Source organism: Colossoma macropomum, unplaced genomic scaffold, assembly GCF_904425465.1.
Source record: "Colossoma macropomum unplaced genomic scaffold, Colossoma_macropomum, whole genome shotgun sequence".
Taxonomy (NCBI): Eukaryota; Metazoa; Chordata; class Actinopteri; order Characiformes; family Serrasalmidae; genus Colossoma; species Colossoma macropomum.
Genome location: NW_023494792.1, coordinates 36570806 through 36594690, shown reverse-complemented (window position 1 = coordinate 36594690; position 23885 = coordinate 36570806). Strand labels below are relative to the sequence as shown.

At 37.6% G+C, this 23885-nt stretch overlaps 1 protein-coding gene across 2 annotated transcripts in view; it reads right to left on the bottom strand.

Annotated features, from left to right (window-relative positions):
* pde3a (phosphodiesterase 3A, cGMP-inhibited) overlaps positions 1–23885 on the bottom strand; it is a 53638-nt gene that overhangs the window by 28066 nt on the left and 1687 nt on the right. The window contains exons 1-3 of one of the 2 annotated variants that reach the window (XM_036577027.1): positions 20189–20208; positions 19914–19964; positions 4827–5090 (exon numbers count right to left, since the gene is read on the bottom strand). In XM_036577027.1, the coding sequence (XP_036432920.1) occupies positions 4827–5090; positions 19914–19964 (315 nt within the window). In that variant the 5' untranslated portion in view covers positions 20189–20208. Of the gene's footprint in view, positions 1–4826; positions 5091–19913; positions 19965–20188; positions 20209–23885 lie in introns of those variants that run through there. The other variant, XM_036577026.1, reaches the window with a different exon arrangement.

Sequence of the window (23885 nt, the reverse complement as noted above, 5' to 3'; positions counted from 1 at the left end):
GACCATCCTACCCACCCAGAGAAAACAAGGCCAATTTTGCTTTCTTTGACTCCTGGCCACAGATGGCTGTGGCATCAATGGGGATCAAACTTGCGATCTCCCAATGATAGGGCCAGATTTGATGAGTTGGACTTTGTAAGTGCCATTACTCCTGTCTATGTGCACTGCAATGGTCTGCTGTGTATTCTAGGAATTTTATTATATATTTTCATTATAGTTTATTGAATAAGCCCCAATGAAACAACTTCACCGTTTCCACACATTGGCTATCCCCCCATTTACAGCCACCGGAATATATTTTGTCCCATCTTAACAATTTGCAAGCACCACGTTATCCTAGTCTATCAAATTCTACTTTTTTATATTGTTAATGTAATTTAATTATAATTAGTTATTTATAAACACTTTGCATTGCATAAGATGCAATATTAACTGTTTGTGTTTCTGTGGTTCAATGCTACACCCTCTGCAGAAGCATGTATCAGAAAGAAAACATACAGGCCTTATTTGTAGACATTTAACAAATTTGAAGACATGTAAAAAACGACACTGAAATGAGTTTGGTTATTTGTATATTGTCAGAAAAAAACCTACTATCTCCAAAAAAGTAAAAAATGTTCTTCTATCAATGTAAAAATGTAATCATCAATGTAAATAATGTAATCATATTTTATTTGCAATAAGTGTAATGACGTGTAATAATTTTCAAATCATGCAAAACAAAAAAGAAACAACAAAATTGGAGAAACAGGCTTTTGTTCTGACAGCAATGATATATTAGAATACCGTCACCCTGTGCCTCTATGCTCCACTTCAGGTTTATTTCAGACCTGTGGGAAACACTGAACTTTGCACGTGCATCCTCCGTCCAAGCCTCACTCTTTACATTGGCAGTGATAGCCAAGTTACCATAGGCGAGCATGAGACACACCAAGCGGGTGTGTACAAACATCTATTCATTTTGCAGTAGTATTACTACTGCTAACCTGTTCCAAACAAGTGTCCAGTGAAGGGAGATGTGTTTAAAACCACAGAATTTTAAACATGCGAGTAGTGTGTGTTGAGAGACTAAAAAGGCCAATCATGAGATGAGATGTCAATGCACTCTGACACATGAGTCTGTCAACTTTTAATAATCAATCAGTTATAAAACTCAGAATCATACATGTGTGCATAAAATGGGGAAAAAAACAGAAAATGTTTCCGTGGTTTAACTCACTGATACAAATCCAGTTTGAAGTACTGTCAGCTGCTGTTGAATGCAGGCTGTTAGATTGGGTGTGTCATCTGATGCACATGGGGCACATGTCCCCATGTTTTTGCTCTTTTGTGGACTATCCAGTGGCTGTAATATACAAGGTGCAGGTATATGCGAGAAGTCCAATCCAATCTATTTGTTCTACGTAACAGAACAGCTCAGAATATGTGCTGCATTTTGGCCAAAAGTTCTAAATGAATGTTATTTTGAACGCATGTTACTGGACTATATACCCTAAAGGTATATAACATATTAGTGCTCTTTCCTTAGAAAGGTACACTAATTGTACAAAAGTATCTAGGCACCTCTTCTAATTAGTGAATTCAGCTAAAGAGCCCATGCACCCTAATATGTGTTTTTAAAGGGTTAACTTGTCTTGGATTGTTTATTATGATATGGTTTGGTATTTATGTGAACTATGTTACTATAATTCAGAGTTCAAATTGATATTCATCTATCTAATAAACTGAGCAGAACTGTCCTAGAAGTAGGTAGCCATAACTTGGCATGCCACAGCTTTACAAACCACTGTCCTTTTTAGCACCAGAAGCCGTTGTTAGATAAGCGGGATAAGCAGGCTATCATTAGCTTGGCAAGCATGCTAAACGTTTCATACATCATAACACAGGTTTGATTAAGCAAGTTTAGAGGATAAAGACTCAAATCGGAGCACATGAAAGGGAGTGACTGCTGCTGGAGTGTCAAAAAGACAGAATGTCTCCTCTTCTGTGTTGTTAAGCTAGCAAATGGCATGCTCCCTATTCCGTTGTTATCCCATGGTTATCATTGGTAAATACTAAATACTTTTATCCACATGCTCATTTTTCTTCTTTCTATATTCACCATTTTTAAATTGTCAAAATTCTTTGTCTTATTCTTATTCATGTTTCTCTAGTTTTGCTATCCTGTGTAAACCAAAGGAGGATGGTTTCCCCTTTTGAGTCTTGGTTCCACTCAAAGTGTCTTCCTCTTGCTCTTAGGGAGTTTTTCTTGCCATTGTCACCCTTGGCTTGCTAATGTGAAGCTGTTTTCTGTAAAGCTGTTTTGTGACAATGCTTGCTGTAAAAAGCACAATATAAATAAATGTTGACTTGAATTTACTCCTTCTGAATGTATCAAGAACTGCAGTGTTACTGTATTTTTCAACAGCTGTGGAATAAAGAACACTGAGAATCTTAACCATGCTTTATTTAGATTCTTAACTCAAACAGGCTGCTATTAGGACCTCATTATGCAAACACTTCCAGCTTGATTGAAAAAGCTTAGGAAATACATTCCAGTGTGAAGGTTAGAGAAACACTGGTGAAAGAGGTTATTCAGAGGGTGTAAAAAGCATGGGAGAAAGCCATTCAAGCATAATACGTATAATGCCTCAAAACTTTTGCTGTTTACAACTGACAAACCAGGGAAGTAAACCTTCTCTTGGCACTGTTTACCTGGCACTCAGGAAAGAAAAAAATGTGATGACCTGGAAAATGTAGAAATAAAATTCCTCTGGAAGTTGGGGAAAGTGTATTATTATAGATCAGACTTTAAAATGCGCTTCCTACCACTGAGGTCTTGGCTAGCGTTACCTGCTTTTCTCACTTCCATATGCGAGCTGCAGCCAAAGCTGACACCCAAATGGGCCTTTATTCGTAATGTGAAAGCAGAGCATGGGCTTTCTGCGACCTTCTGCAAATTGTGTTATGATTACTGGAGACTTCGGGTGCGCCGGAGCCCGAATCTTACCTTACTTTTCATCCTGTCTTATTCCGAGATGTCGCTGTTGACACAGCTGGGGAGATGACAGATAAAACAGTGCACGAGGAACCAAACTCGTTCGTGTTTTTCTTCACTCTGACTGCCAAAAAATCACCTTAAATTCATCCTGGAGTTAAAAGCGCGACTGTCGACGGAGGCTATGCAGCCGGATTACTAGCAGCGGTCTGTTTAGGATCACAGCACAGTACTGTGTGACCTACATAAGGGCCTGATTTAATGAAGGGGCTTTAATAAACATCTCTCAGTGTTTGCTAAGATGTTGTAGCACATGTACATAACTTGAGAGCTGTGAGGTAGTGGGGTAGTGACTTTGGCCCACAACAAGCTATGCTATACTACGTCTTCAGTGCCAGCATGCATTTTTAAGTGCTGTGCCAGTTAATCATTAAAAGGCTTCTCCGAGAATGTGCGTCATGGGCCGCTACATTAGAGGCCACGCTGGCCTGTGAGGAGGTGGGGGACTGTGTATGCGTGTGAGAGAGAGAGTATTGTGGAGTATAGTGGTCCATGGCGGGGCACATTTTAACCCAACAGAGGCTCTTTGCTTTCAAAAGAACACTAATTTAAAGGGACAGAACCAGTCTTTCACAAAATACACCACCATTAGGGAAGTCACGATATGCATGATAATATAAATTTTTTTATGAGATAATACATGCTGTGAATCGAATACAGCTAGATTTTATACCATACAATAAATGAGTTCTATTTCACAGAAACCATGATATTCCTAAAAGTCATAACCACAAACATAAAAACATTCTCCTGTGCAACTCTCAGAACAGGAAAAAAGCTGATTTAGCTGGCCTATCTTGGATGGTTGATTAGCCAAGCTATTTGAAATAGCAAGGTTTTTCAGTCAAGTACATTGATCATGGACATACAGTGGTAGACTGAACAGTTATAGTGTGCCAATACTGCTAAATGTGAGGATCAGATACACGTCCTAATACCTCGAATACACCGCCTTATTTGTGAAGGCACCACAAAATTTGTCAGTTACCAGAGCAAGGAGAAAAAAAAGAAGCTAAAGTTAGCTAGCAGCAGTTATACGTTAAATGGAGCAGTTATACGTTAAATGTTACTGCTGCTCCATTTCAGGTGGCAAAGAAAATTTTAACAAGAAGCTGGAGAATAGAAAGCCAACTTCAGCCTAGAGAAAACATGAGTCTCAGCTACTTCTCTCCACTGGATTGAAGCAGCCACTAAGTGATTTGAACAGGAGAAACAAATAACTTGCTCTGTTGGGATGTTAATAGCTACTGATTTGCACCTCTATTCAGTTGTAGAACCTGCAGTTTGCTGGAAGCAATTGAGCCACATTAGAAAAATCCCTCTTACACTCATTTCAGCCAGAAGGTCTTCAGTCAGACTTCACATACAAGCAAAAGACCATTTATTTAATATTGCGATGCAACCTTAGTTAGTTCACATTTGTTATTTACTTTTATATAGACATTGTACTATTGTTCATATTCTTTTTATATTTATTTTTTCTTCTAAGAAAATAACTTGTGCCAGTTTTCCCTTGAACAAGTTTTGGGATATACCGAAAAATAAATAAAAACAAAAATAAATGCTAACGGTATGTTACCATTTCTTTTCTAATCATGTATTAACACAATATATTGTGATGCCAAAATGGCAATATGTATTGTATCGTGAAATATTGGGAATGTTTACACCCCTAACCACAATCTATTTTCACAGTTTTACACATTTCTAATAACAGACATACTGCACTATACACTGCAGATTATCAGACATATATGCAGCAATTCAAGGCTAAAACACTAGTTCCTACCTTAGGGATGGCCAGTCTCTCACTCTTCTCAGGAGTCTCTTCAGAGTCAGAGCAGGTGTGTCCATCACTGAAGGCCAGCAGGGGGCTGAGGCGTGGCCGGTGGTGGAGGGGCTGAAAAGTGAGCTGGGTACTGAGCAAGTTACTGACGGCCCGCAGTGAGCTGCAGGTGTTTGGGGGCAGTGAAGGGTCAGCCAGCAAGTCTGAGATCAGTCCATGTGCTTCACCCATCACTGCAATGTCCACCATCACACTCGTGCCTGAGGACTACAGAGAGAGAGAGAGAGAGAGAGAGAGAGAGAGACAGAGAGAGAGAGAGTAGAAGGAGGGGGAGAGAAGAGAACAAAGAGAGTGTGAGCAAAATCATTCTCAGCTCATCTGCACCTCTATGTAGGGCTGATGTAATGGCTTGCTGACGTAGACAGTGATGCTGACTGTCAGAGGCACAGAGAGAAAGGAAGGTAATGAGTACAGCAGTGATGAAGGAAAGACATGAAGATGATGAGGACAGTGACAGCTTAGTCTTGGTCTTTCACACTTTTGCATCTATAAGAAGCACACATGGCTTGGTTTAACAGCCAAGTGCTGGATTCACAAAGCTTTTCTAAGAAAAAACTTTCCTCAGCTCTTGAGACAAAAACTGAGAAGATCATAAGATTGTTCTTCAATGCAATTCTCATATAAATATTAAATATTAAAAGTTCTCAAATATTCTCTTAAGAAAGTCTTCATTATTTTCTTAAGAATATCTTAATTGTGGTAATTGCGTAGACTACCAATATTGTGTTACATTTTTTTACGGATGATCAGAAATTATATGACATTTCTGTCAAGTGGTTATTTAGTTTAATCACATCAGTGCATAAGGAAAGTAAAACAAAGGTGAAACAAAATCAAACTAAATCTTCAAAAAAATGTACCAAACAAGAAAAAGTGCTGAAAAAGATAAACAACATGAGCAAGCCAACATGAAAATTCCTCCTTGGTTCATTGCTGCATTATTATTATTACAATCATATTTTGTGAAGCTTGTTAGATGTTACAGTTTAAGAGATTTACCCTGTCAATCATTACAGTCTAAGATAACAGCCATAAGGTTAAGAAAATATTTAAGGACATAATTTTTTTCAGGAATACCACTTGTTCTTACAATTGCTCTTAAGAGTTAAAAGTTAAGACAGATTCACAGAAAATTCTTAAAGCGTTTATGAAGAACAATTTTTTAAAAATAATTTCTTAACTGTTTTTAACTATATAAGGGCACATCTAAAAATTGCACTGTTCTATGAAATAGAATGATAGAATATAGGTCACTTAAATATTGTGCTGCACAGAAAGGGTCACTGATCTCACTTTTAGTGAAAAAGCCAAACCTAATATATGATAATATTTAAAATATAAAGCTGACAGATTATAAATTTGTAGAACAGTATAATTTGTTTGAGTAGAGACAAGTATACACAAACCTTCAGTCCAGAAGTTCAGAAATCAAGCTTTACTCCCCAGGAAAATAACTAAGTGATTATAACATGAAAAATAAAAAAAATTAAATCAGTATACTGAGACCAAAAGTGCACACAGGGAACAAGTAATTGATGTAGAATGATCCAGTACATCGGATCAAATGAAAAAAATAGTTAAAAAAACTATTCTGCTGTCCTGAGACTTTTCCTTATTTGACTTATTTATTAAAATTCTGTTGTTTTTCATGACAAAGTCAAAAGATCAATCTGGTAGAAATCTTCTTTTGAGATTTATACCCACCTAGTCTTTGTTTGGCAGTGTAAAAGTTATGTTTAATATAATCATCCTTGTTGTATTTTTCAACTCTGCAGCTATTATCATAATTATCTTACTTCATTGTTATATTTTGGTTGGAAACCAAAGGGTTAAATTTAAGCGCCCAACAAAAAATTGTGCAATCGGGATTTTTTATCCTCTGTGGTATCTCGATCTATACAGCCAAGCTAGCTCTCCTATTGGTTAAACTTTCAGGAGCTGAAGAGAAGCGTTTGTGTTCAACAAGCATAACCTGCTAACTGTCCTTTTAAATATCCACATTTATGTCGTAGCTATATAATATATGTATTAGCCTATAGTATGTGTGTTGAATACCTGTTACAATTAGCAGTTCAAAGTGAAACATAGTGGGCAGCCAGAATTGTTCTGAGGTCATGAGGTCTTTGGATGGAAGCTTTTCTCCTTAGTAGGCTACTGCATCACAAAGACTGTTTAAACATTGAATCTGATTATTACTTTGATTATTCGTTATTATTATTAGCTTGATCTCCGGTGATGTTACAGCCATCCGTGGCTGGGGAACAATTGGCCTCGCTCTCCCCACATCACTGAGCACAATGCTAGCCAGTGCAGGCATCTGTTAGCTGACGCAAGAGAATTGGCGGTTAGTGTTCTCCTCCAAGTGCGCTCAGCTGTCCAATAACATTACGTTAGCGGCAGTTCGAAAAGATGTGGTGGCTGGCTTCACGTGACTCGGAAGAAGCTTATGCTTGCCTTCACCCTCCTAGTGCTGGTGGTATGATGTAATTGGGGAGTCCTAACTAGTGGGTGGAATTGAATATGACTGAATCGGTATGAAAATAAAAACTGTCTTATGACAGTTATGACCTTGTGTATGCTAGTATACTGTTTGTGATTCAATAATGCTTAACTGGAGATCTACCTATAAAAGTCAATTCCACTGGTATCACCAAGACACAGAGACAATAGAGACAGAAAGAGCAAATAAAAATATTTATTTTCTTCTACTAAGAGGGCTAGTTTTATCGGGTTGAATTTGGCTACACGCACTCCACAGTTGAGAACTTGCAGCATCTTTGTGACATGAAGCGTCTGTTGAGATTGTGTTAGCATATGTCCCACATGCCCCTACATGCAGAATTCAGGAAGATGGTAAAATGTACTAAAAAAGAGCCTTAACGTTGAGAAGAATGCTAATATTAGAATATTGCAATAGCCGCCCACTGTCCCATTGTAATCTAGTCAAGCCTACGTGTTATGTCTTTGTCAGAGAAGCTACATTATTAACCAGACAAAATAAAACTGTCTGTGTTTAACTGCGAAAGGCATTTGCTTGGATGTAGTTATAGAAACACTGTTGTGGTGAGTTTTGGGTAATACTTTATTTGAACCCTGTTACATAACATAACATTGACATATCCAAGCAATTCAGATGTCACGGCAGGTATTTTACTGTTATATTATGTTACACTTTTGTATTATGGGACGTAATCTGTTACGACAACTCATGACAGCATTTGTCATCTGCCATGATAAGTTTATGGCAGGGTTACGTCAATGTTATGCAGCATGGTTAGTAAAGTCTAAAGTGTTACCAACCTTTGATCCAACCAAGCAGTTGCACATCTGATATGATTATCAGATCATGCTGAAAACAAAAACTAAGAGATAATATAAAAATATCTCATAACCTCTACAAGATTCCGCAACAGCCAAGCACCTTTAAATGCACATATTTAAATACCCACTTCAGAATGATGAATGTATGTTACTTAGGCAAGACTGTGTTGACCCCTGAACATTGTTAGTAACTTTTGGCATCCAAACCCAGATTCAGACCACCAGATGGTGGAGCGCAATTCATCACACCAGGGAAGGGTTTCCCTGCTGCAGAGTCCAATGCTTTACACCACTCCAGCAGACATTTGACATTGTACATGATGATCTTAGACTTGTGTGCAGCTGGTTAGAAACTCAATCCATGAAGCTCCTGAAAAACCATTCTTGTGCAGACATTGAATGGAAAATGCTTGGCTAATCCTTTTACTTTTGTCAAAATGTTGGGAAACAACCAATCGCAAGATCATCAGTTATACAACTCTTCAAATTCATTTACTCTCACACAAATAAATTGCACAGATAAATTATGTTTGATGTAAGTGTGAAGCACATATCTATATATGCTTGCTGAAGCTGGTACTTTGTGACACAAACTAAATAAAAATCTACAAAAAAATCATCTTTGTTAAAGCATTTCCTTTAAGTATATCAAAGTAATAAATATATGTCAAAGTAAATGTTGCTAAAGAACTGAAAAATAAAGTACCGGTTGAACCAAAAACAAGTTGAGCACCAAACTTGAGAGATGAAATTTGACCCAGCATTCTTTCAACTTATGTAACAAACTTCTGACCTCATTTACTACTACATAGGGTTTGTCCTGTTCCAAGCCAGTCCAGGCATATTTTAATCGATCGGGTTTGGCTGTGTCAAACCCAATCTGCTTCAGAGACTTTGTCTCTCTTTTTGCCTTCTATTTATGCCTCTGTCATTGAGGTGCCACAAAAGGACATTATCCACAATGTCCAGCAGTGAGGCATGTTTTCCGACGTTGACAAAGTGATCAAAATGTCTGGATTGTGGAACTGTAAATAAAGTGGAAAGAGGATAAAAACTTGTTTCAACTGTGCTTGAGTCTTCTGTCAAAAAATAAGCACATGAAACTGAGCACATAGTTGTTATGCTTTGAGTCTAATTTTGCAGCTTGCTGTTGACAAGCCCTTCTTTACCGGCCTCTCCAACTCATCTCAAAAGTATTTTCTCTGCGATGGTGTCCCATCGTTCCAGTAAATGTAGTTCCACATCCACATTTTACATGAGGTGCCAAAGGGGTGACAGGGAGATTTGGAAGGGTGGCGTATTCATGTGTCAGGATTATACTGTAGTCACAGGTAAAAATTTCACTTGCAGGACGCTAATTCATCAACAAATGGAGCTCCACTGTGGCTGTCATTGTCCACTTAACTCACTAAAAAATGCAGATACAGGAGATTGGTCTGGTTGACTGACTTGGTTTGATTTGTGTTGATCCACATGAAGCTTCAGCATGAGCGGTTCACTGAAGTGTAGTTCATATATCAATAAAGTCTGGAAAATAGGCATGCTATTATTATAGAATTCAATCCAGTATCCATTAGCTGGTCAACAATTTCAAGTTGAACTTTACACTGAAAAGCTACTGCAAGGCAAATACAATGTTAAGTCAGACATTGCCTAATGTCTGTTCTGAGAAAGAAAATGGCTCATGCACATGTGCATAAGTTGTGTGAATATGAATAATAGACTTTTGGCAGTATTGTCACACCAAGCTTAATACATTTTTTGGTCATATTTTAGAGGCTGTGGAAGTGGAGTGGCAAGCACCATGGAGACCACCCTGAAGATCCACTTCTGGTTATAGAAAGGGCATTGACCTGAAAACAGGCATTTCAGAGGTTCAGATGAGAGCTAAATGTTGATGGGAGTGAGTGCACAACCTGGAAACACACTTAATCTACCTTTGGCATTTAAATCTCCATGATAAGATGTGGTGGCTGGCTTCACCGAGTCACGTATTCAGGTTTTTACTGCTGACACTCCTACTGGTGATATTGGGTAATACTTCACTCAAACCCTGCTACATAACACTGACATACCATTACCATTACTGGTACGTGTCATGACATATGCCATTACATGGCTAACCCTAGTTGGCCATAATTACTTACTAGAGCAGGGTTTCTCAACCTATGGGTCGTGAAGCACCCTCTAGTGGTCTGCGGGAATATACAATAGAATACAGAAGGAGGCAATAATTTGTAGTGGGCCGGTAAAGTCACAAATATACAAATATAAGATTAACTTAATAATAAAGAAATACTAATAATTAAATGTTATCGCATTATAACCCATATAAATATTGACAGAAGCGTACAAATAAAAACGTCGCAGTAGTGGGCTAATTAAACGTCATCAGTTTGAGACAATGCAGCCGTGGTCACGCAATGCAGACAGCTAGCCAGAGATGGTTTCTCAGGGTGTTTTGTTTGGTGTGGACTTATCACACCTTTTTCTTTCATTCGCTCCATTTTGACACGTCTGAACACTCCACCCGTATTCAAGTCTGCAACAAACAGCTGAACCAGTCCGGTAAAAAATGCAGGTCTTGGTCTGCTTCAAACAAACCCTGGTTCAGTTCACTGCTGATGGAAAGCGTTCTGTGATCAAACGAGGGAATTCATCAATAGAGCTGGCTTTCCTTCCCTTCTAAAGGCACTTCGGCACCATACAGTCAGCATAATGACTGTTTTAATGTCTGACTCTTTTCAGACTCTTAGCTGCAGTTAAAAACAATAGACAAGCCATAAAATAATATCAAAGATATGCATTTGACTTCAACTCATACATCACAGAGCATATATTTGGCTGAGCATCAGCGACCTGAGTGGTTAAACTCAAATTGCTAAACCAATGCCAAAAAAAGTATATATCAACCCTCAAAACTAAAGAGACATCTTGCTGTCATGATATCAAACATTATGCCATCTGTCATGACAATTACTAGTAACGGTAAATGTGACATTGTAACAAGTTCAAGTGTTAATTGTTGTAATGTGTTTATGTTTTTACATAGTCAACCATTTATAAGACTACCATTTGTATTATTATGGCTGGGAAAGGTATCATCACACTCTACTACCTTACTTACCTGTCTTTATCATGCTCTGGACATTATTGACCCTACAAAGAACATTTGTCATTTTGCTGCTTAACCAGGTATACCTAGTCAGTTCTGGGATCTGAACCCACAACTTTACAGTTGCTGGTTCATCCCTCTTAGCACTATGCTACCAGAAAATGAAGGCAGAGTGTGAACTAGACTCAAGAGCTATCATGGAATGGTCAACAGACTGCTAACAAGCTAAACGCTGTATACTGATATTCAGAGAAGGCCTTTAAGTTTTAATGATGCAGTTACTGCGAACTACAACATACAAAGTAAAACATCTGTTACAATGTTTAAGCTGTAATGTGAATATGCACCACTGACTTTCTTTTCACACATGCTGATTGTCATTATGATGTCATTAACTACGTATTGTTGTTCGGACCGAGTAACAGATCTGAGCTGCAAGTGTAAGAGTTCATAAAGTTTTAGTTCCTGAATTGAGGAGGGTAAACTGTCCTTTCTCCTTTCACTTTTCCAAAGTGAAAACCATCCAGTACAGTGTCACAATTTGTCCATTTTATGAGAGGCAAAGGACCTTCTCATAGCCTTTTACAGCATGAACAACTTGGCAAATGTTGCTGTTTCGTGCCATTTTTTCATGTTACGTTCGGTGTGTAACGGCCATTAGACAAACAAATTTGTGGAAAAATCAGATTTGAGCTGCCTGTCTGAACAAGGCAAGTGTCGTTAATGCAAAGCACCACTTTAATGAAGTATCGAAGTAACAATGAACTGCTGCTGTGAAGAAGTAGAAACTCAAAATTCAATTTACAATATTGTCCTTCCAGAAAGAGGAAGGTGTTCAAGTCTTTATCTAGGAGTTTCACTAGATGCACAAGAAAAACATTTTTTAATGAATCCTTTGAAACAGTCATCCAGTCAATACATATCTGGGCCATTAAATAAGCAAATGAGCATCTGCTTGTAGAACAGGAATGCGAAAGAAAAGTTGTTTAGTGGTTTCTTTGAAAAGCGCTGTTGCTTCATCCCAGCTCCCCATTCACTGTCTGAGTTATCTGAGCCTGAACAAAGCACATTATCCACCTCTTCACTTCTGCCTTTATGACATCCTGTGATAGCCACATTCACCTATTACCTGGCAGAAATGGATTCTCTCAAGAGCTAATGGCCTTGAGTCATGGATATATGATACTCTGTGTATGTGTCCATGTGTGTATGTATATGATTCAGGTGATATCAACTGGAGGAAGAGTTGTGTGTGTGTGTATGTTTGTGTGTGTGTGTCTGTAGAGTTTGGGTGTTAGCTAGTATTGATCTGTTTGGCCTGGACCATCACAAACAGGGACACCCACAGTAATGTGAAAGCACAGTCTGCTAATAGTACATTTTCTAGTGCAAGCTTAAACAACAGGCCAAATATACATTTCCATGAAGGCTGACTCCATGATGCAGTGTCTGGAAAAAAAATGAATGCAGGTGCTTTCAGTCGAATGTACAGAGATGGCATTTTTTAAACATATTACTAAAATCTTATGCTAAGTGTATCACAGGGATCCACATTTGAATAACAGTGACCAAGTACATAAGAGTATATGGATTCCTATCAAATGGGAAGAATCCATTAATTCATAGTATTCCAATGATGTCACGTGATTGCATGGCCATCATTTCGGTAGGCAACTTCAAGTTAATTCAGCAATTTGTTATGTGATAATAAAGCCATAACCAATCTAGCAAAGGCAGCAAAGCGCCTTTTGTTGAAATACTCAGTGCAGTACCATTAGAAGTGCACTCATTAGTGTAGTAGATAAAGTATAGAACTGTATGGTTTGAGACGCAGCATTAGATCAGCCAGTAAGATGCGCTGTGCAATCCAGCAGCTCCAGTGGCTGATTACAGCTTGTTAGCTCCTCACTGAACATCTGCAGAAAAAAATTTAGTGGTGCATTCATATAAACCGAGATTCATCAGGCCAAGCTCATGGCCAATTTCCAGTCTTCAGCTGTCCAGTTTTGGTGAGCCTGTGGCCTCTGCAGCCTCAGCTTTCTGTTCTAAAAGTGGAACCCGACATGGTCTTGGGCTGTTGTAGCCCATCCACCTCAAGGTTTAATATGTTCATTCTGAGATGTGCATTCTGAGATGTTTGTCTGCTCACCACAACTGTACAGAGTGGTTATTTGAGTTATTGTAGCCTTTCTGTCAGCTCAAATCAGTCTGACCATTCTCTATTGACCTCTCCTATCAATCAGCTGCTTCAAACCACAGAACTGCCACTCAAAGAATGTTTCTCATTATTACATCAAAATGTATATCCCAGGACATCAGCAGTTACAGAAATACTCAAACCAGCCCATCACTGGCACAAACAACCATGCCACAGTCAAACTCACTGAGATCACATTTTTTCTCCATTCTGATGGTTGACCTTCCTGAAGCTGCTAGCCTGTATCTGCATGATTTTATGCACTGCGCATGATTGGCTGATTAAATAATTGCTTGAATGAGTAGCTGTCCAGGTGTTCCTAATAAAGTGCTCGGTGAATACATCTTTTCATCTTTTTGCTGTCACTTTGGGTTGTAGCTGCTGCAATGGTGAGGATATGAGCTCTATAGAGCTCAGTCAGAGCTACTGCTTGCCTGTGAAAATGGTGGCGGGGCATTCTTAATGATGTAATCAAATACTTTGAATACCTCATTCCCTGTTGATAGCTAATCTTGTGTTTGGCCAAAGCATATGATTTATATGCTCACGCTGTCCAACTGACATGCTACAACATGAGTGCCCCTACATTCTTCTCATTCAAAGCAACATGCTGTGTGTCCAAATACAGAGCAAAATGTTTAGAACCTGCGCTACAGCAGCTCTGATTAAGTTATGTCGCGTTGTGTGCTGAAACTAAAACCAGGCGGTGATGTACATGGGTAGAACAACAACAACGAAAAAAGAAACATCTAAATCCAAGCACCCAAATGAGCAAGCCAAGGGTGACAGTGGACAAGAACAACTCATTAAGAGGAAGATACTTTGTAAGGAACCAAGACTCAAAAGAGGAACCTGTCACAGCCACAACAAACGAGAAATAGATCTATGAAAAAGCAGTAACTACTATTAGAAGTCTATCATGATGACACGTTTGTATGAATATGTGAAGTATAGTTCACCCCTCACCCCAATCATATTGTATAAAACGGTAATATTGTGAGTTTCATTTTGCCAAAATTAAAAAAGTGGATAGCGCTCCACCCTACTGCCTAGACATGCCACTACGGAAGCAGGATCTGTCTTCACCTTTCCAGTGTGGTAGCTATCACACAAAAAGGGAGAGCTGTATCAGATGGGAAATGGTCAGCAATAACACTGGAAAAAATAATAATAATACAGATAATAGTTGAGAAAGAATGAAAGAGAATAAAGAATAAATAATGAGAGCATGGGGTAAAGCTGTGATTCAGAACGAGTGCTCCAGTTCCAATCTGATGCTCAGACACGTGTCTCTCCTTTCCGTGGAGCTCTACAGAGGAACAGTGCCATGAGGCGTCATCATGCAGAAAACGGCGATCTACTGCGCAGATGGTGAACTACATCCACCGGCGTAACGGGTGCAGCCATGTGCGACAGAGGAAATACAACTGAGCCGTTCTGCTCCCTCCTCCACTCATGCCTCAGCAGAGGAAGATGATTCTACGTCATGCCTTTAGTCATACTAATTATGAATACAAGTCATTAAAGAAAACAATGAGCTAAATTGGACATTTTGTTAACATTTACATCTCAAATAATGACACATCTGAGCATTCTCAGGATCACCTGCGAAACAAAATATATAAATATGTTATGTGTGACTGCATATTGTAACGTAACTAGTAAAAAGAAAGTCAAAAAATCTTAAAGCTATAGCTACTAGCCTGTAAAAATGAGTGATGCTATTGCCAGAACAATGGAGAATGACAACATTAGTTAGAATTATTTGGTTTCATTACACAGCATAAACCAACAACTCATTTTCAGGGTTTAGACTTGCTGCACATCCTTTCACAGACACAATGAAATGTGATAATGTATTTCCATTGTATACTGGTACAACACCCAACAATTTTTTCACACAGTGCATTTTTTTTGTTCGTACCATGCAGCCCTACTCAGCACCCTCACAATAAAAAGTTGTTTTGGCTAAATGTCCTCACAACACCAAAACATTTTTTGAGACTTCATAAGCCACATTTACACACACAGAACTGGACCTGGTCATAAAGAAGAAAAGAACACCATTCCATTTTTCTCTTCTCATGCAGGGTCATGTGCCACAGTGCCAGTCGATTTTTCCTTTGTGGAGAAAAGCAAACAGCGGCTGGCATTATGACCCTGCATGAAGACCCTACATTACCACTCAGGCCTCAAGGGAAAGCTGCCTCCACAAACCAATGGGTGTTCACTAGGGTTTTCGCTAGAAAAGTTAGGTGACATGGTGTCTGGGAATAAACCAGTTTGCCAGACAAATTGGTAAAATTTTTATTAATGATGCAAGAAAATAGTCACTTTATGTTCTAGAAGGAACATTTCACTGAACTGGTTGAAAGAGTTCAAAATCCCTTTCGGACTATTAACGGACTCAGAGTTCATCATCATTATTTAAATCATACAGTTAACTACAAAATAAATAAAAAAGATCTTTTACTGAAAAAAATAATATTTCACAAATTGAAATTTAGGATTTTTTAGGATTTAGGGTTTGTGACAGACACCTCCAAATAGAAATACCTTATAAATTATGATTTTGTATATATTCAGTTTATTACTCTCTCAATTAATACTTTCGGGTTTAAATAGATCATAACCTAAATTCTTGTAATTATCCACGGGCAGATAATTAATTTTTTTAAACTGTCCTTTTTGCTATGGGACCGCTTTTTGAAGTAATTAAATATTGTGATGTCAGCATATCATAAATCTTTAAAAATCATAAGAGAGTATGTGGGACAAACTCCAAAGTAATGTAATTATGTTGGGTAAAATGATGGTAAGTTTCAAAAGCTAACCCTAACCCTAACCTAAACTAAAACTAACTAACACTACAACAAATAACAGATCCTATTTATTAAAGTGATAAAGGACACAGTCAAATATCTAATAGTTATTTGCAGTAACAACCTGACACATGCAAAGAAACTCACACTAAATATTACTGCGATGTTACATGTTTAAATAAGAAAGTGCTTTGGAAATGCCTTTAAAGTACCGACTAAATAATATGGCATAAAATGACATTAAAAAATACAAATACCAAAATAACAATCCCAAAATAATGAGTCAGTATTCGGAATTTATACCTCACACTTACCTAGCTAATACTTAGAACTTGTTGTGCATTTCAGTGTAACATAGTTAGACTGTCATGGAACTTTGTATCACATTATCCGAAATAATTACCTAGCAGTTCAGACTCTGTACACACACTTACCTAGTTAACACCTACAAACTTGTTTCCAAAAAAACTTGGACGCTGTGCAAAATGTAAATAAAAACAAAATGCAATGATGTGCAAACCATTTGAACTTTATATTTGATTGAAAATAGTACAAAGACAACATATCAAATGTTGAAGCTGAGAAATTTGAGCAGGGGCAACAAAAGACTGGTAATGGTTGTAATAATGCTGATGGAAAATCTCACAAGTTATTAGGTTAATTAGCAACAGATCAATAACATGATTTGTTATAAAAAGAGCATCCCAGAGAGGCTGAGTCTTTCAGAAATAAAGATGGGGTTGGGTTCACCACTCTGTTAAAGACTGTGCGGGCAAATAGTGCAACAATACAAGAATAACGTTTCTTAATGTAAAACAGCAAAAGACTTGGGGAGCTCATCATCTACAGTACATAATATCATTAAAAGATTCAGAGAATCTAAAGATATTTCTGTAGGTACGGGACAAGGCCGAAAAACAGTATTGGCTGGCTGTGCTCTTCAGGTTCGCGTTCTTCTGTTTGACTTGCTTTTCATCTCAACGATTCAATTACGCTGAAATTTTGAGAAATTGATGGAAATTGAAGCAATACTTATAATATTATATATAATATTATATATTACAATAATATTATAAATACTTATAATATGTTTTCTAGACATTACGTCAAACAGAATTTGAAAGTGAAAATAAGTCTCTTTGCAGGAAACAAATATGGCTGCAGATTTAAGTTCACAAGTTTAACCTATTGGGAAAAAATGAAACATAAAATAGAAAATGTTCAATTTTTCCCCCAGTATGTTCAATTTAGCAAATAAATCAAAATTAACAGAAGTGTGTACTCTGTAGAGGATGTGTTAACTTATTTTCACTTCATCAACAAGACATAATCTGACCATGGTGTCCAAATTTTTGCGTACAACTGCACAAATTTATCTTTCAAATTTATGTCGCAAAACATGTCAAGTTCCCCCGATCTTTCTTTTCCTTTCTTTCTTGTATATTAACACACACACACACAAACGCTGGACTTCTATTGTACCTGCTATCAGCAGTTGGTCACATGGCAATCCAGAGGCTCTATATTTTATTCTGTGTGCTCTGGCTGACTCTGTTAGCTATGACAGCACTATTGTAGCACACCATGATGAACAGCTGCTTTCTCAAGTTCGGCTCAACTCATGTGCCATGCACTCCTGTAAGCTCTGGCTTGCATTAGGCTCTCGCTCTTAATTCCTTGCCGATTGCCCAGCACTTGTCTAGTGGCTTATGATTTAAATCCTTTTGATAGAAGCCAGGAGTCAACACATGGTCCCTCCAGCATAGACAGGAATGCAATCCGTTATTGCCAACACAGAGACTTTTCAGGAAAAGTAGTTCTGTTTATGCTCATCTGAGACCAGTTACTGGGTTTCTGGTATGGATAGGTGCCCACATCATCAAAAAATGGGCAACTTTGAAGAAGTTAAATGGTCTGAAGCATGGAGAAGAAAGACACAAAAGCAGCGTCGGTGATGACGTCATAATTTGATGAACAAATGAAATATGCATGTATACTCATACAGTACAATGCTAAAGTCAAAGACTACCCTTAATTTGTCATGTTGGGTCTAAACAGCCATGAGGTACAAGTTATTCATTTTTCAGGAAATACTTCTGAGGAGATTAGATATAAGATAATCCACTTGCACAATGAAGGGGAAGGTCAAGGGAAAGTGAAATATAGCAGGATTTTCCAAAATTATAGAGAAAATGGGACTCCTAACAGCTGTGCGAGACCTGGTACCTGGCAGATAAACAGTATTTAAAGCTTTGATCTTGAGAAGATCAAGCTTCACTCTTGCTTCAAATCTGAAAAAATCCCCAGGTGTTTCCATCCTTCCACTGTGAGAAGACAACTCCACACTATAGTCTGAAAAGGTGCATAGCTGTCAATAAGCTTTCCCAGAGAAAAACAAACAGACAAAAAAGAAAATTTGCACTAGAACTGGACAAAACAGAAGAAAATGTACAATTTAAACAAAGACGCTGATGGTGTTCTCAGAACAATGGACTGACCACACATCACAGAATGTGTTTGGGATTATTTAAATCCTAAGAAGCAGAAAATGCAACAAACTTCTAAGACTGAACTTTGGAGGTGTGGAAAATTTCCCTGCAGATTTCTTTGAAAAACAGAAAGCTAGTGTCCTGAAAAGAATGGAAGCTGTAATAAAGGCAAAGAGTAAACAATACCAAAAAAGTGGATATTATATTTAGTTTTTGAGGCTTCTGTGTAATTTTGTGTTTGATGCGTTTTTCCTGACACTGAAAATAAATAACTTAAACTGAAAAATAAATAATTATTGGACAGGTTATTCTCATGAACATGAGAAATACTGCAACTTTAAAAACATAAAATGAATATATAATGATTTCTGTTTTTGAATGAAAATAAACTTGAAGGATTCAATTTATTTTAAATAGATTCTTAGTAACATTTTCCAGTTTAAGTGACCAAATTCTGAAAACCGCAACACTGTGATTTGAAGACAAATATGTAAATAATGATTTTTTTTCTGCAACTCTTCTTTGACAATCTATATTCAGTATTTTAACATTAATTATTAATATAAACATGGAGGTAGGGAGAAACACATACGTGGATGCATTGTGCTAATGAGAAACTTTAAAATAAAAAAATTAACTCCTGAAACTTTTTGCTGTGCCATATATGTGCCACACACCTAAATGATAAGATTATTGTTTATCTGCATGATGCTTTTGACTCCATGAGAATGAGCTGGCTGTTTTAACTGGAAATCAAATTAATGAAGTGCGGTCTCTGACTTCTGCACGGTACATGCAAGTTTAAACACTCCCTGTCTGTCCTGCTTACCCCCTTACATAGTGCACAAGCAGGTAAAACCCATCCAGACACATTAATTCACATCATACAGAAGTGGTATGACCACAAACAAGCTCCAAGCATGCACACACTGACCACAAATAATACATGCTGTTTAAGTTACCTGTCAGTACAGTGACCGAAACTCAGCTCTGTCTTATGTGTAACACTGAAGTCAAAGTAAATTACTACACATGGCCTCTCTTATTCTTAAACGCAGCAGGCTGCAGGCACACACAGAGACTGACCTGTGATCCACGGGCACTTCTCTTGTGGTCCCATTCTTGCTGTGGGAGCATCTGAAGAGAGAGAGAGAGATAGAGAGAAAGAGAGAGAGGATGCAGACTGTCACAGGAAGCCAAAACACTCTATACAACTGAGCCTGTAACACAGTATCTAAAAATACAGCGAGAGAGAAAGAGTTCAAAAGAGAAAAACATGACATAGAGGCGAGAGAGAGAGAGAGAGAGAGAGAGGGAGAGAGGAGAAAGTGGCAGAATGAAAGAGAGAGAGAAAGAGAGACCTTCAACAGCAGCAGGACTCAAGGGATGGCTGTCCTACCACAACCCCCCACATACAGACGCACACTATGCTCGTACATTTTCCATTTTGTTCAGCGACGCATGCTCATAATTCAATTTCACAGTCAGGTTCGCATTTGTCTGTGCTCTTCAGCGCTTAAAGGGGAATCCCACCAAATTTTATACATTTCTACATGCAGGGTGTTGTGAGGCACAATAGCCCCCAAAGAAAACATATTTTTCTGGTTTTACCAGTATTTAACAATTATCCACATTAGATATAAAAACTCAAAAGACACCTGTAGGTTCAGTGTTGGTTTTGAATAGTAAAAAAATGGCAATAATTAAGTTAGAAGTTGTGATCCCTGGTTTCTATCACCACCACTGTAAAGAAATTTGAGTCAGTACGTTTCTTTACAATTACCTGCTTCAAATCAAAGTACTCTGAATGACTTTGTTTATATCAAAACGGTATGTTTTATTCAGAAAGTTTGAAAAAAGCTGATGAAATTCCCCTTTAATGGCTTCTCCAAGGCTGTAAACTTTATATACTCTAATTAGCAGTCAGTAGGAAGTTCCTGAACACTCTTACTGGCTCAGGACAAGAAAGAGGGGACATGGATAATAAAGAATTTGTCTACTGTAACTAAATGTCCTGCTTCTTCGCGCCTAAAATGTGTACAGGAAGGAGCATGAACTTTCTTAAAGAGTTCAGCATGGGACATCCTGCTGCAGTTCTGAAATAATGTCACGTCAAGTTCCACAGTGTTCAGCGCCAGGAAAGTGGACGTTTATAAATACCGTGGGAGCTCAGCCTAAGAATATATTCCTTCAGAGTGAAAGGAGAGGGAGTAAGCCAAACAAACAGCATTCTGGATGTAGTTTATTATATGCAGCAAGATAGGCCGTTAATCAATAATATTGGTGTCCATGCCGCCCACTCTCAGCCCTGTCACTTGCCTGGGACACTATGTGACCTGGCACCATTAGCCGACATTGCGTCTACACAGCTGGTTTTACGAAAGCACTGTACCAAGCGACCTGTTCATAGCCAGCACACTGCACATTACACACAGGATAATAAAGGGCATTGTCTAAAAACATGAACAAAACATAAATAAACATACTTTACTGGACTCTATACGGATCAAAGCCGAAAACACATTTTGGACTTTTAGCTGACTTGGACTTGTGACCCTACACCTTAATAATGTTTATTTTATTGAAATAAATGACTGAACATAACACCACTGTTTCAGTAGTGACAATTGTAGCTCATTTTCAGCATAACTCATAAACACTAGCCAGTACATGACCAGCAAACACAGCTTTGAAAGGTTGTACACACATCAAATTACATTTGTCTTCATTAAAACACAAAAAAAGTTTACTTAGTTGCAGAAAATTTGTTTCAGTAGTGACCATTCTTAATGTTACAGTCTCTCTTCCTGCTCTAAAATGCAAGGGTGTGTCTAAAATAAGGCTCTGTCTATGGACTAATACTCTTTGTTTTTCAGTATTGACATGAACATGTGGGACAGCATTTTTTAAATAAAGTTGTTTTGATTTAAATGTAATTTAATTTAATGTAAATGTAATAAGTCATGATAAATGTAGTCTTTCAATTTCAGTCTAAAATAAAGTTCAAAAATCTAAAAAAGAAAATTGGAATATTTGTATATATTTAGCTTACTACTATCTCACTTAAGGTCTTGATTGAGTTGAAATTTAGAAATGAGAAGTAGAAAAATGTCTCTGTAATCCTGTTGCTTGTGCTTGGTGTATGGATGTGATATAATTTTGACATCTTTTGTTTGAAGGATACAGCTGTTGTGTGTTGGTTTTAAGGAGCATTTAGCTGTTAAGCTGCATACAACTGAAACCAAATGCCAGAAGGTTTTAGGTGTGCCCCAGCTGTAGTGATTTTTAAATCCAGGTCAAAAAACATTTTTCTTTTCATGTGCCTATAATTCTCCTATAAGATTTGCACTTTATTCTTACTGCACTTTATTTTTAGCAACTTTAATGAGCTCAATTTGATCTTTGATTTCTTTTTGAGTTTCTGTTTAGCCCTTTATTACTTTACTTTTCTTTTACTCTACATCTGATTTCACACTTTTCAAGTTAAGCCAACAATCTAAATAACGTTAAGCAAAATGTTTATTTTAAGTTTAATCAACTCTCTTGGAGGCTAAAAGCTATCACTTCTACCCCACTGATTGATTAAAATCTTAGAGGTCTTATTGTACTTTGAATAATTGAAGAACTTGATCATCTTCCTTACTAAGCATGCTGGAAAAGGCTTAGCTATAAGATACCTGTGCATTTGTTATCCTAGGTTTAATCGACTCTCTTGGAGGTTAAATGCTAACATCCCAAAGATTGACTAACATCTTAGAAGTTTTGTGAATTACTTCAAATTATAATGCTGCTGTTCATACAGTGAAAAGTGGTAACTTTGATTTTCCTCACTCAGGGTGCTGTAAAAGACTTGAGTAGAATTGTTATGCTAAATCTCCTGGAGATTAAATGCTACCACTGTTATCCCATGGGTTAACTGATACATTACAGGTGGTGATCTTCCTCACTTAAGGTGCTAGACAAGACTTGAGTAATGCTGCCTAATTTACTTTTTATTTTTATTGTTTTTCACTGTTTGCACTTTGTCTTACTTCTTTATCTGTTTTTGCTTTTATTTATGGAAAGCACACTGAATTTCATTTGCGTTCAAAATGTGCTATATAAAAAAAATTGACATGCCTTGCCTTTAAGATTGGAAGCATAGAAAAGATAAAATGGCAGTAGGTTCACAAAAGTAAAGAGTGGACAGTACTGATAGATATGATATTGTACTTAGTGTATAACACTGAAAACGTGTACTTAAAGACAGTTTTGACTGGCAATTGAATCTAACTTTTGCACAGTACTTTGCTTCCTATTGTTGTATGGATATGATTTATTTTTATTACATGATAAGTCAAATTTGTACTGTAATATCAAATAAATTTCTATAGTTTGCTTTTCTTACTTGTATATACTGGAAAACCCTTGACTGGACTGAAAATGGCCATTTCTGCAAAAAAATTGAGGTCATTGTCCTCAATAGTTTACTCCCACACACACACCATGAAAAGATTAGTTCTCTCTCTCTCTGTCCTCTCCCTGTTTCTTCTCTGTGTCAAACATCGGCATCAAAGACGAGGTCCCTATCTTTGACTGCGCATCGGCGGGGCCACAGTAGATTATGTAACGTTATGTAATGCTCCTCATCCTCTGGCTTGGTCCTGCCTGTTCCAGCACCGGAGCTTCAGGAAACCACAGCCATTCCCAAGCCAAAATCATTAACTACTTCTGCATTGTGCTGTTCTTTACTGTCAGGCAGATGCAGCACAGATCTCTCCAACAACCAAAAATGAAATGTATCTGAAAACATACTGCAGTATATAAGCAGAGTGAAAATATATAAGAGTCCATTACATTTAAACTTGGTAGCCATTGTCCACACTGTTGGTATTTTATTAAAGCAAATAATAATGAACAAGTCTCTCAGTGAACAAGTGCTTTTGCTAAATGAATTTGAGTGAGGGTCAGAGACATGTACTAAGATAAACAGCAAAGATAAATTGGCTCAAACTATAAAAAAAACTTTTCTATAACAAAGATTTTTAATGGATGGCTTCCAGGCCGTCCAAAGAACTT